Genomic DNA, 21,369 nt, shown 5'->3' with positions numbered 1-21,369 from the left:
TTTCCTGTCCTGACTGAGGCAGCCATTACCCTCAACCCCTGTCAGCAAAACTAACCCTAGGAAGCTTATAAACTGCAGAGTTGAGAACAAATGCAACGTTTGACTATTGCTACCATGAAGATAATGATGATCAGCTGTTGGGTGCACCCATGCTGTATTTTCCTGGCCAAAGTGTAAGCTCCTTCAACCCAGAGACCAAGTTTTCTATTTTCTTCCATGAGGGTTACTTGGATTTTATCTACTTGAACAACATTCTGATGTATGTACAACACACAACACAGGCATAAAGTAATGGACAGCAAGAAGAAAGTTTGAGTTACCTTCAGATTTTGTATGGCGCTGAACAGATAAGTTGTTTCCTTTTGCATCTGTAGCAGTGTATGTCTTCAAGTCCACTGTGTAGCTCTGATTATTGATTTTGACATCAATTGTCTTTCTCTTTTGTTTCTTTGCATCCTCCAATTGCATGTTGGTTATTTTGTCAAAACTATGAAATATATTATTATAGTCCTCATATTGCCATTCTACAAAATCACTGGTACGATCTGCCAGATATTCCTGTTCTTTGGACAATCTAACTCTCTTGATCATGTCCTCAATTGCATTTCTAGCTTGTATCACATCTTTGGTAATTCCAGAGACCTCAATCAAAGGTCTTTCACGGTTCAAGGAAATGGAAATATTTAGCTTCTTCTGAAGCTCATTCAATTCTTTATATTCATTTACATCAAAGTTTTTGATACATTCATCTTCACTGTTGTAGGGACACTGTTCCATTTGAATGAGGTCCTGTATCCACAAGAGAGCGTTTTCCACATTTTTTACATTTTTACCACACACCTGAAAAACTGCTAATTCTGTTTTCTTTTCTAAAACCAGAGTCTGTTTTTTGGGAGATTTACTCGAGAAGCCCAAAAATGCTAAAAAAGAAAAGAAAAGAAGATTAGCTATTTCTCTTTCTTTGTCTCTTCCTTCCTTCCTTTCCTTCTCCCTCCCTCTCTCTCTTTTACTTTCTTTCTTTCTTTGTCACCATGCTGTACATTACATTCCCAGAACTTGCTCATCTTATAACTGGATGTTTTTACTCCTTTGACCAATTTTACCCATTTCACCCACCTCTCATTCCCCTCTGCCCACCATGACCACCCACCCTACCTCTGGCAATCATCAGTCTGTCTTCTATGAGTTCAGTATTTTTTTAAAAGATTCCACGTATAAGGGCTGTCATTGAGTATTTGTCTTTCTCTGTCTTATTTCACTTATCATAATGTCCTCAAGGTCCAACCATGTTGTTGCAAGTGGCAGGATTTCCTTCTTGTTTATGGCTAAGTAATATTTCATTATATATAGAATATTTCATTATATATATTTTATATATAATATTGCATTATATATATATGTACATATATATAAATCTCCCCTCCCTCTTGAGAGTACTGGTGTCTTAAAAGCTACTTTGAAGGTGGGAAAAGCCTAGCTTTCAAATAGGGACAAGATGAGTAATATTTCATTACATATATATTTAATGAAATACATATATAACATCTTCTTTATAATCCAGCTTTCAAAGATTCCATGTTGTGGCTACTGAAAACAATGGTACAATGAACATGGATTCAAGGAAGTGATTTCATTTCCTTCAGATAAATACCCTGAAATAGAATTGCTAGATCATATGGTATTTCTATTTTTAATCCTTTGAGGAACCTCCATATTGTTTTCCACAGTGGCTGTACCAATTTACATTCCTACCAAAAGAGCATAAGTTTTCCCTTTTCTCCACATCCTCACCAACAATTGTTATTTCTTGTCTTTTTTTTTTTATCATTTATTTTCCCCTATGTTTTCTTCTAGAAGTTTTATGGGCAGGTCTTAATATTTGAGTCTTTAATCCTTTTTTTCTTTTTTCCCATGCCACATGGTATGTGGGATCTTAGTTCCCCAGCCAGGGATGAAACCTGTGCCCTCTGCAGTGGAAGAGCAGACTTTTAATTTCACTGGACCACCAAGAAAATCCCTGGTCTTTTTGCCAATAGCTGTTCATCATGTGAGGTGGTCACTCATTATGATTTTGATTTATATTTCCCTGATGATTAATAATGTTGAGCACTTTTCCATATACCTATTGGCCATTTGTATATCTTTCTTTGAAAAAATGTCTATCAGATAACTCTATCTTAAAATCAGATTGTTTGCTTTTTTTTTTCTATTGAGTTGAATGAGTTTCTTTATATATTTTGGATGTTAACACCTTACCAGATATACAATTTGCAAACATTTTCTCCCGTTCAGTGGGTTGCCTTTTCATTTTGTTGATGAATTCCTTTGCTGTGCAGAAGCTTTTTAGTTTGATGTAGTTACACTTACTCATTTTTGCTTTTGCTATTTGTACTTTTAGTGTCAAATCTAAAAAGAAATCATTGCTAAGACCAATGTCAAGGAGCTTACCTATATGTTTTCTTCTAGGAGTTTATAGTTTCAAGTCTTATGTTCAAGTCTTTAATCTGTTTTGATTTGATTTTTGTGTCCAGTGTAAGATAGTGGTCGAGTTTCATTCTTTTGCATGTGGCTGTCCAGTTCATAGGCTTCTGAAGCAAGCACTCAACACTGTTTATTGATGAGACTATCCTTTCCCTACTGTATATTCTTGGCTCCCATGTTGTAAATTAATTAAACATATGTGCATGGGTTTATTTCTGGGCTGTCTATGGTGTTGGTCTCTATTAATCTCTGTGTCTATTTTTATCAGTACCAAACTGTTTTGATTATTGTATCTTTGTAATATAGTTTGAAATCAAAAAGTATAATGTTTCTAGCTTTGTTCTTCTTCCTCAAGATTGCTTTGGCTATTTGGGATCTTTTGTGGTTCCATGCAGATTTTAAAATTGTTTATTCTACCTTCTGTGAAAAGTGCCATTGGAATTTTGATAGGCATTGCATTGAATCTGCAGTCTGCATTAAGCAGTGTGGCTATTTTAACAATATTAATCCTTCCAATCCATGAGCATAAACTATATTTCCATTTACTTATATCTTCTTCAGTTTCTTTCATCAATATTTTATAGTTTTCACAGTATAGGTTTTTTACCTCCTTGGTTAAATTTATTTCTGGGATTTTATTCTCTTTGATGCAATTATAAATGCATCTTAATTTCTCTTTGTGTTAGTTCATTAAAGATTAGCTAATTTCAAATCAGACAGAGAGAGACAAACTGATAATGAGGAATTTGGAAAAAAAAAACCTCATAGAAAAAGAGATCAGACTTGTGGTCACTAGGAGGCTGGAGGGCAAGGGTTGAAGGCAACTGGAGAAAGGTAGTCAAAAGATACAAACTTCCAATTACAAGGTAAATAAGTACCAGGAATGTAATATACAGAATGATGACTATGATATTGTGATTTATCAGAAAAAATATATTTGGTCATCTGAATGGCCAAATATTTTTCCCATATATACAGTATTTGGCTTGTGACTGGCATCGAAAGTGGAGGGCCATCTTGTTACACTGAGAGCCCTTTGCCTGTGGAATCTGATTCCATCTCTGAGTAGATGATGTCAAAACCAAGTTGAATCCTCAGACATCCTGCTGGGGTCTGAGAATTGCTTGTGGCTACAGGAAAGCCTCCACACATACATTGAAATTGGGTCCAAAAACCTTCTTTAATGACTGCAGTTAACACTACTATATGCTGTATATGAAAGCCGTTAAGAAAGTAAATTCTAAGAGTTCTTGTCACAAGAAAAAAAATTATTCTTTTCTTCTTTGTTTTCTCTTTTATTGTATCTATGTGAGATGATGGAAGCTAACTAAACTGATCATGGTAATCATTTCACAATAATATAAGTCAAACTATTATGTTGTGTATCTTAAACTTATACAGAGATGTATATCAACTATATCTCCATAAAACTGGAAGACAGCTAATAAACTACCAAAAAAGGATAGCTGTTTCTCATGTAACATCAATATTAGGAACATGTATTTCATAAAAATGAACAACTCACATGCTATTTTAGATATCACAGACTGTTGGAAAGAAGCCTGATGTCCTCTTTTTGTCATGTTGGCACGAAACACATCCAGTACTTGAGGCTGAAAGATAACAACTTTAACTTTTTTCATAGACTGGACTAATTTTTTCTGAATAAATTCTTCAATGGCATCAAGTATGGCTACTGCAACCTTATCTGGGTCTTGTTTGGCACTACCTGGAAAGGCAAATAATAAAAATAATTAGGGGGAAAAGGCCCAACTGGAAAAGAGTGAAGAATAAATTAGGGATTCCAATTCTCAGAATAAATTCCCACTCTTCAACTCTCATCACCATGGACTTTACTAACAAGGCATCAGTAAACACTCCTGAAGTCCTGGATGCAATGGGGACTTTTTGTTCCAGGACATCAGGAACAGCCCAACAATGAACAATGAAACATAACTTGGTGTCTGATGTTCTTATTTGCTCTATTCAGCTGATCCCAGCTCACTGTGTCCCTCTGTTACAGAGCACAGGTAACCTCTCTTGGCTCACTAGTGTCCTTAAAAGACCCAGAAAAAGTAAAAGATGATAATGTATGTTGACATATACTGCTATTTAAAGAGAACAATGATTACTTTTTGTTGAGTCATTTCTTGACTTTATGGATATATTCTTTTCTCTCAGATGTCTTTGGGTACCTGATTTAAAATGAGCTAATTCTGTAAGATACCTAAATCCATAAGCTATTTGTTATAATCTGTAATTCTTTGCACACAAATTATCCATGAGCCTCCAAGAAGTTTTGCCTCCTCCAGTCAGTGCAGTTTTAGCTGAGTTGCAAGGTTCAAGGCTGCAACCCGAGCAAGATCTTTTCCTATATTAAACATGCTTCATATCTTGATTTCCCAAGCCTACTGCCTAAATAAGAGTATGAAAGTTCCTTGAAAAGACTCATGAAAAGTCAGGGAAGCAGTTCCATATGAATAGCAGCTATCATATTGAGGGAGCTGCTGCTGCTGCTGCTAAGTCGCTTCAGTCGTGTCCGACTCTGTGCGACCCCATAGACAGCAGCCCACCAGGTTCCCCCGTCCCTGGGATTCTCCAGGCAAGAACACTGGAGTGGGTTGCCATTTCCTTCTCCAATGCATGAAAGTGAAAAGCGAAAGCAAAGTTGCTCAGTCATGTCTGACTCTTCGCGACCCCATGGACTGCAGCCTACCAGGCTCCTCTGTCCATGGGATTTTCCAGGCAAGAGTACTGGAGTGGGGTGCCATTGCCTTCTCCGATATTGAGGGAGGGAGGCAGGCAATGTGAAAATCCCCTGGGTCGCTTGGTGTGATAGATGAAAGGCCCACTTGGATTATCCCTGTTCATTGTGCCCACTATTATTGCAGAGAGGACAGCAACCCTCTCTGACCTGGCTATGGAGACAACTGTAGCAATGTAGACAATTCCCATATAAAACAAACCCAGAGGGTTTGTGCACGGTTTTTTGATTACATGATCAGAGGAAGAGAGAAACTCTCATTGTAAAGCTGTAGTTATTCCATGATATTTGGAAGAATCTAAATGGTAGTGTTCAGATACATTCATCCACTCTCAACAATCTAAGCACTTCGGACACGGAGGATGTGGCATGTGGGGATAAATAGGTGTTCAACAGGTAAAGTATGGGAAACTGAGGGAAAGGCTATGCCAGATAGAACTATGTAAGGGGTGTGATACGTTGAACTTCATGTGTTCAGGGGAACAGATCTGGTTTTTAGAAAGTTAAACCAGGAATAGAGGGGTGAATGGAGGAAGCACTGGAGCAGGGAGCCCAGTTCTAAAGCGGAGTCTATAAGTAAAGGTTTAGGCAAAAGATAAGAGCTGAACAAAGAAGAGGCCAGAATGAAGAGCTGGGTATCGGGGTTGAGGAGATATTCAGGAATTAAAGTCAGCAGGGCCAAGTGACCAACTGGCTTTTCACTTGCTCCTGTCCTTTGCCACCCACATCCTTCATGTATGTTTCACATGCCACACTGCACTGTGATTGTTTGCTAACATATCTGTGTCTCATAAGAGGTCAGGTGCCTCTTCTGAACTGAACCTTTTTCTTAGTCATCAAACTGATTAATAAGCTAATGCACACAGGAGTGGGGAAGAGTGTAGAATCAAAGATTCTAGATAGAAAGTGATATTTTTAACATGCTTGGGGTTATGAGGAAGGGCAGGTGTGGGGAGAAGACAGTGAACTGGAGTTCAGAGTTTGCTTTCAGCTTGAGATGCCTGCAGGTAACACTGAGTGCCCATTCTCTCCCCTCAAGCAGGTGCCTGTGAGGAACAGGGAGAGGGCTTCCTTTATACTGCCAGCAACTGTCTCGATTACAGTCTCAACTCATAAACACCACTAAGGAAGCAAACTCGTCCATCTGTTAGTCTAAGGGCCTGCTCAGGTAGGGGTAGCGACGGGGAAAATAGACGAGCAAGAAATTGCTAACCTTGATTTATTTGTGCAGACCAGCAATGCAACCAGGTCAGTGGAAAAAACAACAGGTTTGAACTAACCCAGAAATATTTATACAAAACTAAAACTGCCTCATTTCCTTATTTCTTCTCTGACTCCACTCAGGGACTCCCTTGGGGAGGTCAGTGCCACTCTGAGGCTGCCTGCTTTCTTGGCACAATTAAAGTTAAGGCAGAAACACAAGACTGGAGCTCAGAGGAAAAAGCAGATGGAGGTAGAGACTACAGAGTCATTAGTGGGTGTCCATTAAAAATGACAGAGATCAGGACAGACAGATAATACATTGGCTAATCTGCTAGGACTGAATGATACTACAAAGAGAATGGAAGAATAAAGGGTATATAAATCATACTTTCAGATATGGAGAACCAAAGAGACATAACATTCTATGTGGGAAAATTAAGAAGAATGAAAAATATAAGAGAAATCAAAATATGGGATGGAGGAAAAGAAGAAGGCCCTGAAAGTAACAAGGATGGTTAGGTTTATGAAGCTAAGCTTTTGGAGGGCCTAAAATGCCAGTATGAGACACTCAAACTTGGATTCCTGAGCAATGGAATGTTTAACCCAGTGCTGTGCCTTCTCTCTCTGGGACCAGTCATCTCCAGCCACTTCAAGCCTGAGCAGCTCCCTTAAGGGAGACCAAGCAGGAGTACCTGATTCAGGCACATGACTCAGATTCCTGGGGAAGCAGCTCAGAGAGCATCACCTTACAAATGATAAGCCCAAAGCACCATCCTTATAAAAGAAGACTCATACAATCGTTGTACAGTTTGAGGAAAACAAGAAACTCCAAAAAGGCAGGCAGGCCGTGGAAGGCCTAGATTTTCTGACTCATTAGAATCCACCGAGTTCTGTTGACTGAGAGGCCGAGATGCCCCGTGACCAGCCCCTTGTTGAGGAGGCAAGAGAAGGGGATGGCCATGCTGTCTGGAGGAAGCAGAAGTCCACACACTGGTGTTTCAGTGAAGAGGGGTAGAGGGGAAGTTGAAGACTAAACAATGGGACATGTTTAGGGGGTGAAAAAGAGAAAAGAGTGGATAAAAGTAATGAGAAACGGACTTTTTCTCTCCCTTCTCTTCCATATTAGAAAGCAAATGTCTACTATGCCAATACTCTCTTCACTTTTCTTCATTTTTCCCTTTTACTTAAACTACCCTCAGGCTTTGCTCCTTCCCTCAGGGGCTGCCCTGAGTTGAGGAAACTGACTGATGCCGACTCAGCAGTAAGTACATTAACCATCAGCACCAAATCCGAGGGAGAGTGGTCGCCTTGGGATTCAGCCTTGACAGCCAGAGGCCACAAACCTGTCCCGATGGCTGGGAGGCAAACAGACGAGTAATGGCGTTTTTCACACTCTTGCAAAACACAGGTGACTGATCTCTTGACATCATTTCCACCAATGACGTGAATGATATTCTTGCACTTCAAACCCCCACCTTCAGTAATTATATAATCACTGTGGCCCTGTTGAGCTGGGAAACATGAGACAAAAAGACAGAAAATTAGAGGCTGAACCCACTCTCTGATTGTTTAAAAAGGAAAATGTCTGAATTGGAAGATAAAGTATTCTCTGTGAATACGAAACTCCTGAAATACTAGCTCTGATGAATCTCACTTCTCTTATTAACTGGGAGATTACTTTTCATTTCTGATTCACTGCAACAGGAATTCTTCAGTAAAAGGCATGATTTCCAGATCAATATGTTGTCCTCCCAACCCCACGACTTTCCTCATCCTCCACAGCCTCCCATATTCAATCTTCCACTTAAAACTTAGAATCAAAACATAGCATTGTGCCTTACCTTGGCGAGAACATTCTATTTCCACATTTTTCCCAGCACTTTCTAAAATTGCTTTGGAGACCCCTGCATGAGAAAATCAAGATATTTACACACATCAGAATGATTGCCTCACAGTCTAAACGCTTTCACCATCATCGAAGGAATCCTATAACTAGGGTATTTGTGATAACAAAGAAGAAAAATTCATAAAAGAACTGTTCCCAATTATGAGAAACCATGTCAAAACAATTTAAAAATTATTAATTAGTATTAATAAGACAGAGCTGTAGAAACCAGTTTGGCTATAGGAGCCCTACTTCATGGGCTCTACTGTGAGGATTACACTAGTCAAGCTTCTGGAAGTACCTGCTTTGAGATTAAATGACTTTGATGTTGAATTTACGATCACATCTGCCTCTTCTTTGCTGATATCTCCAGAGGCTACCTGGAAAATGATGGGCCCAATCTCCATTTCATACACCCCTAAATCAGGGTTAGAAATAGTTCCATAGAAATCTAACAAGGGAAAAAAAAAAATGGAGTCGGTAACAAGTCAGCAATAGCAAGAATGACTTAGGTTTCATGGTCCTCACCTGTGCCCCGCTCAACCTTCTCTTTCTCTCTCTCTCTGCCCCTCTATGTGATCTCTGGCATTTAACTTGGCCCTGCCTCTGAGCCCCTGATGGTCTGTTTCTGGCAAAGGATTATAAAATATAATATGTATCGAACGTGGACTTCAGTTGCTGACCGAGGTGGATTAGTCGACTTGAGCCTTTCTTCTCCACTGATGACAAGTGAAAACATGGGACACAAACAAAAAGCCACTCTCGGAGAACCGAGGCGTTCACAGCAGCAGGCAAATGGGGGAAGGGAGTCAGAATTGGAAGAAGCAGCCTTTAGTGCTTCCCATTTTGTTTGGTAATTTTTCCTCTTTTATCTCCCAGCCTTGACCCAAGCATGGCCCTCGTTACAGAACTACACAATGAAGACAGGCAGCAAAACTCTCAGAGAATGTCTGTCTTGTGGCCAGAGGACTGAGAAAATGGGTCCCCGTGAGCTGAAGAGAAGAGCAGAGAAGCCTCATTTTTTCCCGTACTTTTCCTTTCTAAATCTAGACCCTGTATAAGGTGCCCTGGATGTAGAACTCCACAGTGACACCACGGGGAGCTAAAACTGAGGGAGATTCTATATTCCTGTCCAGAAGAATCAGAAAAAAAAAAAAAAAGGGACTTGTGGTCTGAAAAGTGTCTATGTGCTATACAAGAAATCCTTGGCTTTTTGTTTGTTAGGTCCCCTCCCTACCCCCTCTGCTTTGCCCAAGGGCAACTCTGATCACTCAAGGCAACAGAACTCACAGCTTCAACTCTGACAGAACCTTGTCCTTCTGGCCAGAAGACCTGGAGAATAGCCTTCTGCAAGACAATGTAAGGGGAATGCTGGGGCAGTGAGCTGGAGAGGGTGACCCCCTGTTCTCTGTATGACTGCACATGGGTAGACCCAAGCTGCACAGCAAAGGCTTTAGGAATGGAATTGATCTTAACCACTGCCCAAACATAAGGTGAGGCAGAACTTGTAGAATGAAGCTAACTGACTGGCTGCCTGCTCAAACAAAGGAAACAATGACCATTTTCCAGAGGATTTTAACAGGACCCTAGTCGTACAGCATAATGTTTAAAATGCCCATTCTATAATCCAAAATTGCTTGTCACCCAACGAACCAGGAAAATGTGATCAATTCTTAAGTATAAAGATGCTTAATATAGATGCTAATCTTAAAGTGACTCAGATGTTGGAATAATCAGACAGTTTTTAAAGGCTCTACTATAACTACTATAACTCCCTGAGGGCAAAGTAAACACATTTGAATGCATGAAAATAATCTGGAATGAAAGGAAAAATAAGGATCTCTACAGAGAAATATAAACTATAAAATAAGAATCAAATGGACATTTTAGAACTTAAAAGACAATGTTTGAAATTAAAAGTTCACTGGATAGGCTATATATAGTATAGTAGATAGAAAAAAAATCAGTGAATTTGAAGGTAGCTTAATAAATGTTATCCAATCTGAAGAACAGAGAGAAAAAAGATGGAAATTAAAAAAAAAAGAACAGATCTTCAGAAATACTATCAGAAGGCTTACCATTTGTGTTATTGAAGCACCAGAGGGAGAGGAGAGAGACGAGTGCAGAAAAATATATTTGAAGAAATGACTGAAAAATTCCCAGGTCTGACGGAAGCCATACATGTTCAGATTTAAGAAGCTTCAGCAAACTCCAAACAGGATAAACTCAAATATACAACAGTAACTTTGACAGAGGAGAAGCATTTGGTTGGTTTTATTTCTTTAAGTGTATCTATTTTTGAAAGCACTTATCACATCATCCTTAGTAGCCTCATCATCACTTAAAAACCGATTGTACACATTACATTTGTCCAGCCTACTCTTTCACCCCAGATCACATAAATATGACCAGTGTCTTGCATGCTTAGGTATATGGAATATAATTTAATATTTATCACAAATTGACTTTTTCATAAAAATCATCCTGTTTTACTTCTCACTGAATAGTCATTTAGCAATTATAAATAATTCCTCTATTTAAAAGCTTTACTGAACCTTGTGTACTTTCAGCCTTGGAAACTTTGTCACTGATGAAATTTCCATTAGCTCTTCTGGCAAATTCATCTGAGAATGCCTAGAAATACAAATACAGTTTTAACCACCACAGTTCTCAGTAGATAAATCAGTCTGATTCAGACATTTTGATCCTACATGCACATTTATGAGAGAACAATTCTCAACGTATTATTTATTTTCATTATAGATTTTTAAGTTACAAAAACTCATAAACTCTATTTTTAGAAATATACACTATGAAAATTATCAAAGATGTGAACAAAGATATAAATATAAGGATACTGATTACAATGCTGTTTGCAACTGAGAAAAAATTAAAGTTTAAAACTCCAACAGGAAAATGGTTAAATAAATTTTTGTATGCCCATATGCTGTAGTATTTACTTCCCTGGTGGCACATATGGTAAAGAATCTGCCCTCAATGTGAAAGACACAGGTTCGATCCCTGAGTCAGGAAGATCACCTGAAGAAGGGCATGCCAACCCACTCCAGTATTCTTGCCTGGAAAATCCCATGCACAGGGGAGCCTGGAAAGCTACAGTCCATGGGGTCACAAAGAGTCAGACACGACGCCACAACTAACACTTTTACTTTCATGTTGGAGTATTTGGCAGCCATTTTAAATCATATTTTTAAAGAATAGTTAATAGAACAGGGAAAAGCTTATTTTATACTATTAAATGAAAAAAGGATGCTATTAAAATACATAGTCCCACATTTAAAAGTCCACATATATAAAGAAGACTGGAATGAAATACAGCTAAAAGAATTTATGCATTTCTTGTTCAGTTTCTACAATGAAGATGTATTATTTTCATAATCAGTAAAACCAAATATTTGCTGTTGTCAAAAATACAGTGTTAAGAGAAAGACAATCACAAGGACCCAGACACTTCAGTTTTTAACTTATTTGTACCAGGAGAGAAATAGCTAGGGGAGTAGTGTCTTGGGAGTTAGAGGCTGGAATTCCATTTCTTTGCCTGGTAGTGACACACCAATATCATCACTTTCTTCCTCCTTATTACAAGCAACAGGAAATTTTGTTGGAAATGAACAAGTAACATCTTGACTAAAAGGCTTATACAATAATGGGAAGAGGACCAGACAGAAGTGACTATAGAGCCAAGGTCTCAGGCTTAAAGACTACTACAAGCACCAGGCAGGCAGGCTACAGGACTAAAGGTGGACGGGGGTAAAGGTGGACAGGGGTAAAGGTGGACTGGTTTGACTCCGGGGAACTAGAGAGTAGCTGCCATTCAACCACAGCAAATTGTTCAGGCTCATATCCATGTCCAATGTGCCAGAATTTTTGAATTTTTAGGTCACAGTGGACAGCTGGAGCTTAATATGACATGTTTGATTCTTAAATGCCAGCAACAGAGTCAAATTGTTTAAAAAAAAGCAGCCCAAATAAAGCATATCTAGAGGCTCCATTCTGACCGCAGGCTTCTGTTTGCAACCTCTGTTATAGTCTCCACCTATAAATATTTCAATAAGTTTTGCTTATTTGGGGGCAAATAAAACCAAAGCTTAACTCTCTTTACAAGTCTTAAGAGAAAAAATGTCACAGCCATGTATGGAAAAGCAATACTATTTCCAGTGGCAGTAACAGTGTCTGTCTAGGCTAACCCCTTTATCAAATACTTGAAGAATTTGAATCTTTAGGAAAGATAATGAAGGGCTGAGATTGCACAGAAATAGTGAGTTTCGAGGGTTCAGATCATGTCATAGGACTCACTTCCTTCAATGAACCTGGCCATTCATTCAAAAACTCAGCATTTCATCTCTCTAGTTCATTTTATGTGTACAAATCTTAGCTCCCCAAGTAATTATGATTTGTAGGAGGGAGAGTACATGCTATATACCCATTCTGTAATCCATATCACTTTGTACAATGCAAGTCATAGGGAGACTGTTCAAAAAGCATTTACTGACTAGAAATGACTGTAGTTACGTGCGCCAACTAAATTGACCACATGTACTGCTCAGGGGGTTTAGCTGTCTGATTAGAATTTAGATTTGCTTGCTTCCAGAGTATTTAAAGGTAGTAGCTAGAGAGAGGAAAAAAAAAAAGTATGACCTAAAAATTCAGTTGGTCCAATGATATATGGACATCTCTTAGATAGCTAGCCTTAATCTGTTATTTCTTGCACTATTATGGAACTTTTCAAACATTTAATATCATCTACTCTCCTGGACTCTAAGGACTTGGAGGGCAGGAATAATGGCCTCTTATTAAATGCTTCTTGTTCTCCCGTAATGCTGATTCCAGCAGCTTACTCACAGCTGATGTTCAGCAAATGTGAGCTGGTTGATGAACTCTCTATGACCAAAGATGGTTCTGGTGTTTCTGGTCCCAACCATCTTACTCCTATGGGGATGTGCTGAGTCCTTCAGTTGTATATTATTTTGACATTCTCCTATTTGTAGGACCACACAGTACTTTTATATTATGTATTAAAATTTCTATGTTAATATGGAAGGAAATTCTATAGATTAAAGAGGTTTAAGGGATATGTCAACTCCATTGCAATACTGGGGCCTTATTTGAATTCTGATTCAAACAAGCTATAAAAACACAATAAAATATTTATGAAATAGTTTGAAATATGAACATTGACTTGATAATTGATGAAATAAAGGAATGATTGCCAACTTCTTTTAGGTGTGAAATAGTATTGTAGTTAGGTTACATTAAAAGAATTTAAAAAGAATCCTAATGTCTAAAACAAATACTGAATCAATTATGGGTAAAATGTATATATGGGATCTGCTTCAAAAATAATATGGAAGGAAAGGAAATAAATGGAGGTAGAGATGAAACATACTGGCCATAAGTTGTTAATTATGAAGATGAATATGGATAAAGGGATTTCATTATACTACTTTGCCTAGTAGTAGTAGTAATTTAATCGCTAAGTCGTGTCTGACTCTTGCGACCTCACAGACTGTGGCCTGCCAGGCTCCTCTGTCCATGGGATTTTCCAGGCAAGAATATTGGAGTGGGCTGCCATTTCCTTCTCCAGAGGATCTTCCTGACCCAGGAATTGAACCCAGGTCTCCTGCATTGCAGGCAGATTCCTTACTAACTGAGCTACAAGGGAAGCCAAATATTTTGTCTATTTTTGTATATGTTTCAAATTTTTCTTAATAAGTCAAATTTTTTCTATATGCATACATTTGCTTGAAATTTGCCATACTACAACTAGTCCACACTACTCTTTTACTTTCTTATGTGAAAATACATGAAAGAAACAACCTATCAAACCAAGAAGACACTTGAAAATGTTAGGGCTCAGTTGACAGAATAACCAGCAATGAGCAAGACCATACCTGAATAGTTTCATGATCACTTGGATGCAACAGAAACCAAACCTCTTGTAAAGTTCTGGGTTGATTCTTTCTACTGAATGTGAATACTTCTGAGATGATTAATTCAGCAAAAACGTTTTTAGGAAACCCCAGATTTCCTGTTCCTATTGCTGGAAACGCAATTGAGTTTAAGGACAAACTCTCAGTGATCTCCAAACATTCTCTGATTATGTTTTCCATGATCTGAAAAGAACAAAGCACATTCTTATACATTTTTGCCTAGAAATTAGAGTTCAAACAAAAAGAACAAGAATTTAGCTACTATGGGATCTCTGCTTACTCCTTTTTGCTTTCAACAAAAGGCAGGTTAAGGGCAGTGAGAAGGGGGAAGGAAAAATAGAGGAGTAAACGAGGAAAAGGAAGGAAGAACGTGTGAGACCCTCCAAAAAGATTCAAATGCATTCAGCAATGATGGAAAGAAGCAAAGCAGTTACTGTTCTGACCCTTCGTTCTCTTCCATTCTTCATGCCTTCACCTTGCCTTCCTCACTAAAGGGTATCTTCAGCAACCCTTCCCTGAGTCCCAGCAATGGTTGAGAACCACAGTAAATTTATATTATTAACTGGTCCTTGGGAGAAGTCAGCTATAGCTCAAAGAAATGGCTCTGAGAATGTGATGTTATTACAGAACAGAGACAGGCAGAGTCCAGTCTACTTTACATTGAGAGTTCAAAGAGCTACGCAATTTTCTGGAGAATTGAAAACCAGGTCCCACCTTCTGTGATGACGGTTTGTCATTTCTCCAGTTCGGAGCCACCACGTGAAGCACATGCTGGGAGTGCAGATTGCAGCCGCTGGTTCGAAGAACAGTGCCCACATCAACAACAACCCCCTGTCCAGCTGTCTTCAATTCCTCCTGCAGCTTTTGTCCTGCTTTTTCCAAGAAGGCCTTGGAAAGGGGCCCTCTATCAAGCTCAAGATCCGAGGAAATGGAGTTGACAACAACATGGGTCTTAAAAACAAAACCAACAATTTGTTTCAAATTCTAAGAAAAAGCATTCATCCAGGATTACTATATTTAAGCCCCTGGGCTTGGCACAGTGGGAGACAACTAAGATGATTAAGTTTTCAGAGATTAAAATACCACCTCAAAAGAGAGATACTTATTTAAATAACACTCTAGGACAAAAAGTAGCTGTCAATAAGCAACACATAAATGGTAGGGACTCACCAAAGGAGTCCAGAGGAAGCGCCTTCAGAGGTCAGTGAAGACAGTATGAGTGACACGGTATCTGAGAAATGGGAACAGTTGCTGCAGGCAGAGGGAGATGGGGAATTCCTTCAGGAGGGGCAACAGCATGGGCAGAAGCAGGGTAGGTTGTGAGCAGCAAGCAGATTAGTTTGACCTGCTAGAGAGCTTTCACAGCAAAATGGTAGCAGCCAGGCTAGGAATACTACACAGCGGGTAGACTGCAGGGCCTTGAGTCCCAAGTCAACTGGGCTTCCAGGCATCAGTGAAGAGCCATGGGATCTTTTCCAGCAGGACAGTTAATATGAGCAGATTAATCAGGCTTGACTAAGACACCAAGAGAAGACGGGAGAGGGAATGGGACCAGGTGGTTGTCAAAGTTACCCAACAAGGGTCACAGAGAAGTGATGCAAAGCAGATCTGTGGCAGCAGAAGCCACACACCTATGGGAGTGGAAGGCATGGAAGGAATGTCTTACTACTCAGTGTCCAAGGTGAATGAGCATCGTAACTCATTCCAATTACTGACCCCTGGCTGAAAGAGATTTCTGTTTATTTGCTTGGTTTTTTCAATGAGAAACAAAACTACTTCTATATTTTGAAATACAGCAATGTACATTCCAATCCTAGCTCTATCATTTGCTTGCTGTGAGACTTGGGCAAAACACTTAACCCCTCTAAATCTCATTCCTTCATCTGTGAAATGAGAATAATAATCCTGGAATCTGCCTCATAGCAATGAATGAGAAAATGAACGCCAAGCACTTGGGAGAGTGCATGGCACATAGAACACAGGCAGTGTTAGCTATTACTCTTGTAATTATGATTTACGCTAAGTAAAAATCAAAATTTTTACAACCTCTTTCCGTATTTTAAGCTAAAATGAAAAATATTTTAAACAAAATAACAATTTGAACAAAAAAAGAGGATGAACCCACAAGATGGGAGAAGATATTTGCAAATCGTATATCTGTTAAAGGACCTATATACAGAATATACAAAGCACTCTTAAAATTCAGTAATAAAAAGATAATTTAAAAGTGGGCAAAGGTTGTGAATAAATTTTTCTCCAAATAAAGTATGCAAATAGCCTTCCCTAAGAATCTCTGCCCCAAGACTGCTCACAACTCCCCATTTGGGGAAGCACAGCAGGGGACCTTCCAGCACTGTTTGGATGTTACAGCCTGTGTTGAAAAAGTTGCTAAATACAGTTTTTAAAAACACATCACTCCCTGACAGATCTACAAGAACTAGCCCCACATAATACCCAGACCTTCCCCAGATCCACTTTCTACCTTCCTCCCCACATTTTCTTACTGACGTTGGGAGTTGAGAGCCCCTCAGACTCAGTACACTCTAGACTGCTGTCTTCTGTCCCCATCTTATGCTCTAATTTTTCTGTATCTGCTATCAGAGAATTTGACAGGAAATTAATCTTAGATTTGCCAAAGTATGACATGTGTAAAAGCACTGAAAAAGTATAGAGAGTCACGTAAACATTAGCTATTATTGTGGATTTTCACATTTGCTGGAAACTAGTGATTTGAGTACATTATCAGTTCTCACAAATAATTGACCAGTCTCAATTAGTTGAGCACCTTGGTGAAGTAGCCCAGTTTTCTAAGGAAACCTATTTCAAGGCAAGGATGGAGGACATGGGATTCTCCCCTTGATCCTAATCTCCCTTTGGCAGTAGGCTAACTGGAGTTCCCAGCACCCTGGGGGTTATTCTGAAAACAGGGGCACTCACTGTAGCATTCTGCACATCTCCTTTCACCAGTTGAATCCTCAGGCCTTCTGGGGTCAACAGACTTGATCCATTTCCATGATCTTTTCTCAAGTCGGGCTGGGCTGCTGCTGGTAAACGGGGCACGGAAGCAACATCAGGCAGGGTGTCTTTAAATATACTTTTGGCACTTTCAGCAAAGGCCTCAACAGTCTTCTCAGCTATATCCACAAGGTAAATCTCTTTCAAGGTGCATCCATCCTTCTTACACTGGAACCATTCCTTGATCGCCAAAACAATGGCCTCCACACACTGGGATAGAGGAAAGCCTAAGGTTCTGGAACTAATAGCAGGGATGGCTATGGATTGGTACTTGTGTTTTACAGCCAAATTGAGACTTTCTTTCACAGCGATCTTTAGCTCCAACACACATTTCTGGGCCTCATCACTCTTCCACTGGGGCCCCACTGCGTGGATCACATGTTGGTATGGGAGCTTTCCTGCTTTCGAGATGACGGCATAGGGAGGTGAGAGCTTGCCCTTTTTCTTCAATATCTGGTCACAGTCTTCTTGAAGCTCAGGGCCAGCTGCTCTTAGAAGAGCAGCAGCCAACCCCCCCCTGAGCTTGAGTTCCTCATTGGCCGCATTCACCACCACCTGGACGGGAAAGTGCGTCAAGTCGCCTTGCTGCACAATTAGCGACACTCCAGGAGCTAAATCTGTCCGAAATAAGCACCTCTGCCCACCAGTGCCGCGTCCCTCCTTTTCTTCATCTTTCTTCAGTTCAATAAAACAACCAAATAATCTTCTGACCTCACTTTTATAATACCGTGCTTTATCCTGGAAGAACTGACCAGCTCCTGGTTTATCAACATGGATGCTTTTAACACACACCGAATCCAAGGCTTGTCTGACAATTTTCATTCCCTCCAGGACTTTGGCCTTTGGGCCAATTAGTGAAATGCTTTTTTGCTTGTTCTCAGGATTAAAATTTACCTGAACATTCAGTCCCCTTATATTTGACCAGATTTGCTTTTCTGCTTTTAAATAATCAACAATTAAGGAACTCTTTACTCCAGTCCATCTCTCTATTTTTGAGTGCTTTTCCACGAAGTCAGAAAGCAAGCCGTAGATTTTACGTACTTCTCTTTCACAGCCTGCAATGATGACCTGGGCTGCAGTTCCTGAAGTTACCTCCTGGATTACTACAGTCTTTGAGGAGGAATTGTGTTTCTTACACAAATTTCCAGTGAGCCCTTTCCAATTCTTGCCATTAAGGACTTCCCTGTCCTCAATATCAATGCAATTACAAATTAAGGCGCTGTGCATTTGCTTTTCAGCTTCTGATAGGACTTCAGAAGACAAGCCAGTTAAAAGGACGGTTGTGCCCTCTAGCTCGTAAACTGCAAGAATGTTCTGTGCTGTAAAGAGAGACTTAGAGAATTCTGCACAGTCAACCTGTTGCAGAAACTGGAAAACCTTAGGGTCAACATGAATGTTTCTCTGAGCCATGGTGTATACCTTTTCCTGGATTTCACACTTTACTTTATACACTTCTGCAGGGAGTCCTTTGAAGCACATGTGTTGAGAGGCTTCATCATAATAAATTTCCACATCTGGGCACTCCGTGTGGAGCTGCTCTTGTATGCCACTGTGCAAAAGAAGTGAATACTTGCTTGAATTAATGGCCAGTTTTTGTTTCAGACTTTGCTCTTCTCTTTTAATATTTTGAATGGTGCTTTCTATTAAGTCCTTGATCTGTGGCTCAATGTTTTGTACATCCTCTGACTCCCCCACTAAGGTTACAATGCTTGCGAGTGCATCAAATTCAATCAAAATCCTATCATCTTCTAAACTGTCTTTAATGGTGTCCCACACTGTTGGATCCACTTTAAATGAGGTCACTGTATATTCAGACCTGATGTCAGAGAAAAGTGTGGAAGCATCTTTCCGCCAAGTCTTGACTCTTAGTCTTCCTTGATTGACTAATGTGGCTGCAGGTCTGATGATCACTTCATTGTTGAGCTGGCACCATGTCAACTCACAGTGACAATATCTCATTTTATCACGTATCTCCTCAGTCAGATGATGCTTTTTCTGCAAGAATTTCCATAAGGAAAGATCCAGTGGTTCTCTGAATGATGCCGGAAGCTTGATCAGAGGTTTCTCCTCCCCATACAAGGCTGTGCCCAAAGAAGGATAGTATGGGAACACAGAGAGTGGCATATTATTGAGGTCAAGTTTCTTGGTCATGATGGTGTCCATCACTTAAAGGAAAGAAATAAAATAAACTCAGTATAATGTTTCAGAAGCAAAAACAAGCAAACAAATTTTCCTATTCTGGAGAAAAAAAATCCTAATGTTTGTAAGAACTTTGATGTTACAACATGCTTTTAAAAAGCAGCACTACTCCCAGAGTGCTCAAATATAAATTGATATGTATTAAAACTACACAGGTATTCCTTGTGTCATGGAATAACTACTTTCCAGCCAAGAGCACTCTATGCTGAAATTCTGTTAGGTAAATTCTATTCTGTTAAGTAAATTCTATGATAACACTAATATATATTATCACCACCAGGTTAAGAAAGAGAGAGGAGTTTGGTCACAAGCATGAGGAGGGTGTTTGCTCCAGTGTGAAGAATGTTTTTGTTCTTAAAGCAAAGCTCATCTAGGAATCATGTTATTTCTTTCTTTCTATAATTTCTTCCTGTACAGCTGCAGAAATTTAGATTTCATATATAATTTAGATTCCATTAATACTTCTAAGAGGTGGCGCATAATAATAATTATCATAATTTACTATGTGTCAGACAATATTCTATATGTATATAACCCTCACAACAATGTTTTGAAGTAGAGACACTATTGTTATCATCCTTATTTACAAATGATAAAACTGAAGCTAGGAGATGTTAGATAACGCTAATAGGGTCACATAGACTGAAAATGGGGCTTCCAGGTGGTGCAGTGTGAAGAATCAGCCTGCCAATGTAGGAGACTCAAGAGATGCAGGGTTGATCCCTGAATCAGGAGATTCCCTGGAGTATGAAATGACAACCTGCTCCAGTATTCTTGCCTGGAGAATCCCATGGATAGAGGAGTCTGGTGTGCTACAGTCCATGGGATCACAAAGAGTCGGACATGACTGAGCACACACGCAGACTGTAAATATTTGAGCTAAGATTCAAGCCAGTGTCTTAACCCCAAAGCCCATGCTCTTGCCCCTCTTCCAAACCAAGGTCATCCTCATGGTCATCAGACAACCCAGCCCCAGAGACTCTGATTCAGTAAGTCTTGCATCTTCCTTGTCCCTGCTCTAATGCCCTTCCTGTCACATTTACTGGGACATCTACTGGGGGATGTGCGTGTGTGTGTAGAGGTACTCTTCTCCCCCGTGCCCCTCCTCACTTTGTGTTTAGTTGTTAGACAGGTACAAGGGGTCTAAGCAGGAAGGGAATTAGAATGAACTCCAGTAGCAACTTGGATTAAAGCAGTATCTTGTGAAAAGACATCAAAAATAACTTCACCTTGTGCACAATTGGCTCCTAAGCCTGAAGCCAAACCTAATGAAAAGAACATGACCTTTGCAGGCTCAGATACATGGCTTCAACTTCCCACCACAGCCTGAAACAGGCTCTGAATACCAGTGAGTACCCCCATGCCAAGCACTGCACAGATACAATTTAATCTGATGCTCACAACATTCCTCTGAGGTAAGTGGTAATGGGAGCCCTATATTATAGATGGAAAACAGAGACTTTTGTGGGTTAAAGTAACTTTCCCAAGATCACAAAGCTAGTAAGCACCAAAGCCAGGCATTTGAAGTCAGGTCTCTCTGGCCCAAGAACCATCAAAGATGTCACCTTTATGTGCCTTAAGATCGCTATACTGTTTTCCTCCTCTGTTAAAAAAAAAAAAAAAAAAAAGTAACTATATAACTGCACAGATTCTTATGAGGATTCAGCGAGATACTATTACAGAAAACACAGCAAAAGATCTCATGTACAGCAAGCATTCAGTAAAAGTGCCCTTCCTGACAGGGTAGGATATATGGAGAGAGTAATACGGAAACATACATCACCACATGTAAGATAGATAGCCAATTGGAATTTGCTGTATGACTCAGGGAACTCAAACCAGGGCTCAGTGAAAACCTAGAGGTGTGGGATGGG

At 39.6% G+C, this 21,369-nt stretch overlaps 2 protein-coding genes across 3 annotated transcripts in view; one reads left to right on the top strand and one right to left on the bottom strand.

Moving 5' to 3' along the window:
• MIX23 (mitochondrial matrix import factor 23) overlaps positions 1-21,369 on the top strand; it is a 263,993-nt gene that overhangs the window by 11,839 nt on the left and 230,785 nt on the right. The gene's annotated exons all lie outside the window — the stretch shown is intronic.
• PARP14 (poly(ADP-ribose) polymerase family member 14) overlaps positions 1-21,369 on the bottom strand; it is a 47,155-nt gene that overhangs the window by 9,433 nt on the left and 16,353 nt on the right. Inside the window, exons 6-14 of the mRNA XM_055568378.1 lie at positions 17,219-19,461; positions 14,996-15,232; positions 14,243-14,464; positions 10,889-10,967; positions 8,635-8,784; positions 8,290-8,352; positions 7,792-7,959; positions 4,007-4,210; positions 321-920 (exon numbers count right to left, since the gene is read on the bottom strand). Of these exons, the coding sequence (XP_055424353.1) occupies positions 321-920; positions 4,007-4,210; positions 7,792-7,959; positions 8,290-8,352; positions 8,635-8,784; positions 10,889-10,967; positions 14,243-14,464; positions 14,996-15,232; positions 17,219-19,461 (3,966 nt within the window). The remainder of the gene's footprint in view (positions 1-320; positions 921-4,006; positions 4,211-7,791; positions 7,960-8,289; positions 8,353-8,634; positions 8,785-10,888; positions 10,968-14,242; positions 14,465-14,995; positions 15,233-17,218; positions 19,462-21,369) is intronic.

The sequence above is a fragment of the Bubalus kerabau genome, chromosome 2 (genome assembly GCF_029407905.1).
Source record: "Bubalus kerabau isolate K-KA32 ecotype Philippines breed swamp buffalo chromosome 2, PCC_UOA_SB_1v2, whole genome shotgun sequence".
In the NCBI taxonomy this organism is placed as follows: Eukaryota; Metazoa; Chordata; class Mammalia; order Artiodactyla; family Bovidae; genus Bubalus; species Bubalus kerabau.
The sequence above is the reverse complement of the archived record's forward strand: the minus strand, read 5'-3'. Positions and strand labels throughout refer to the sequence as shown.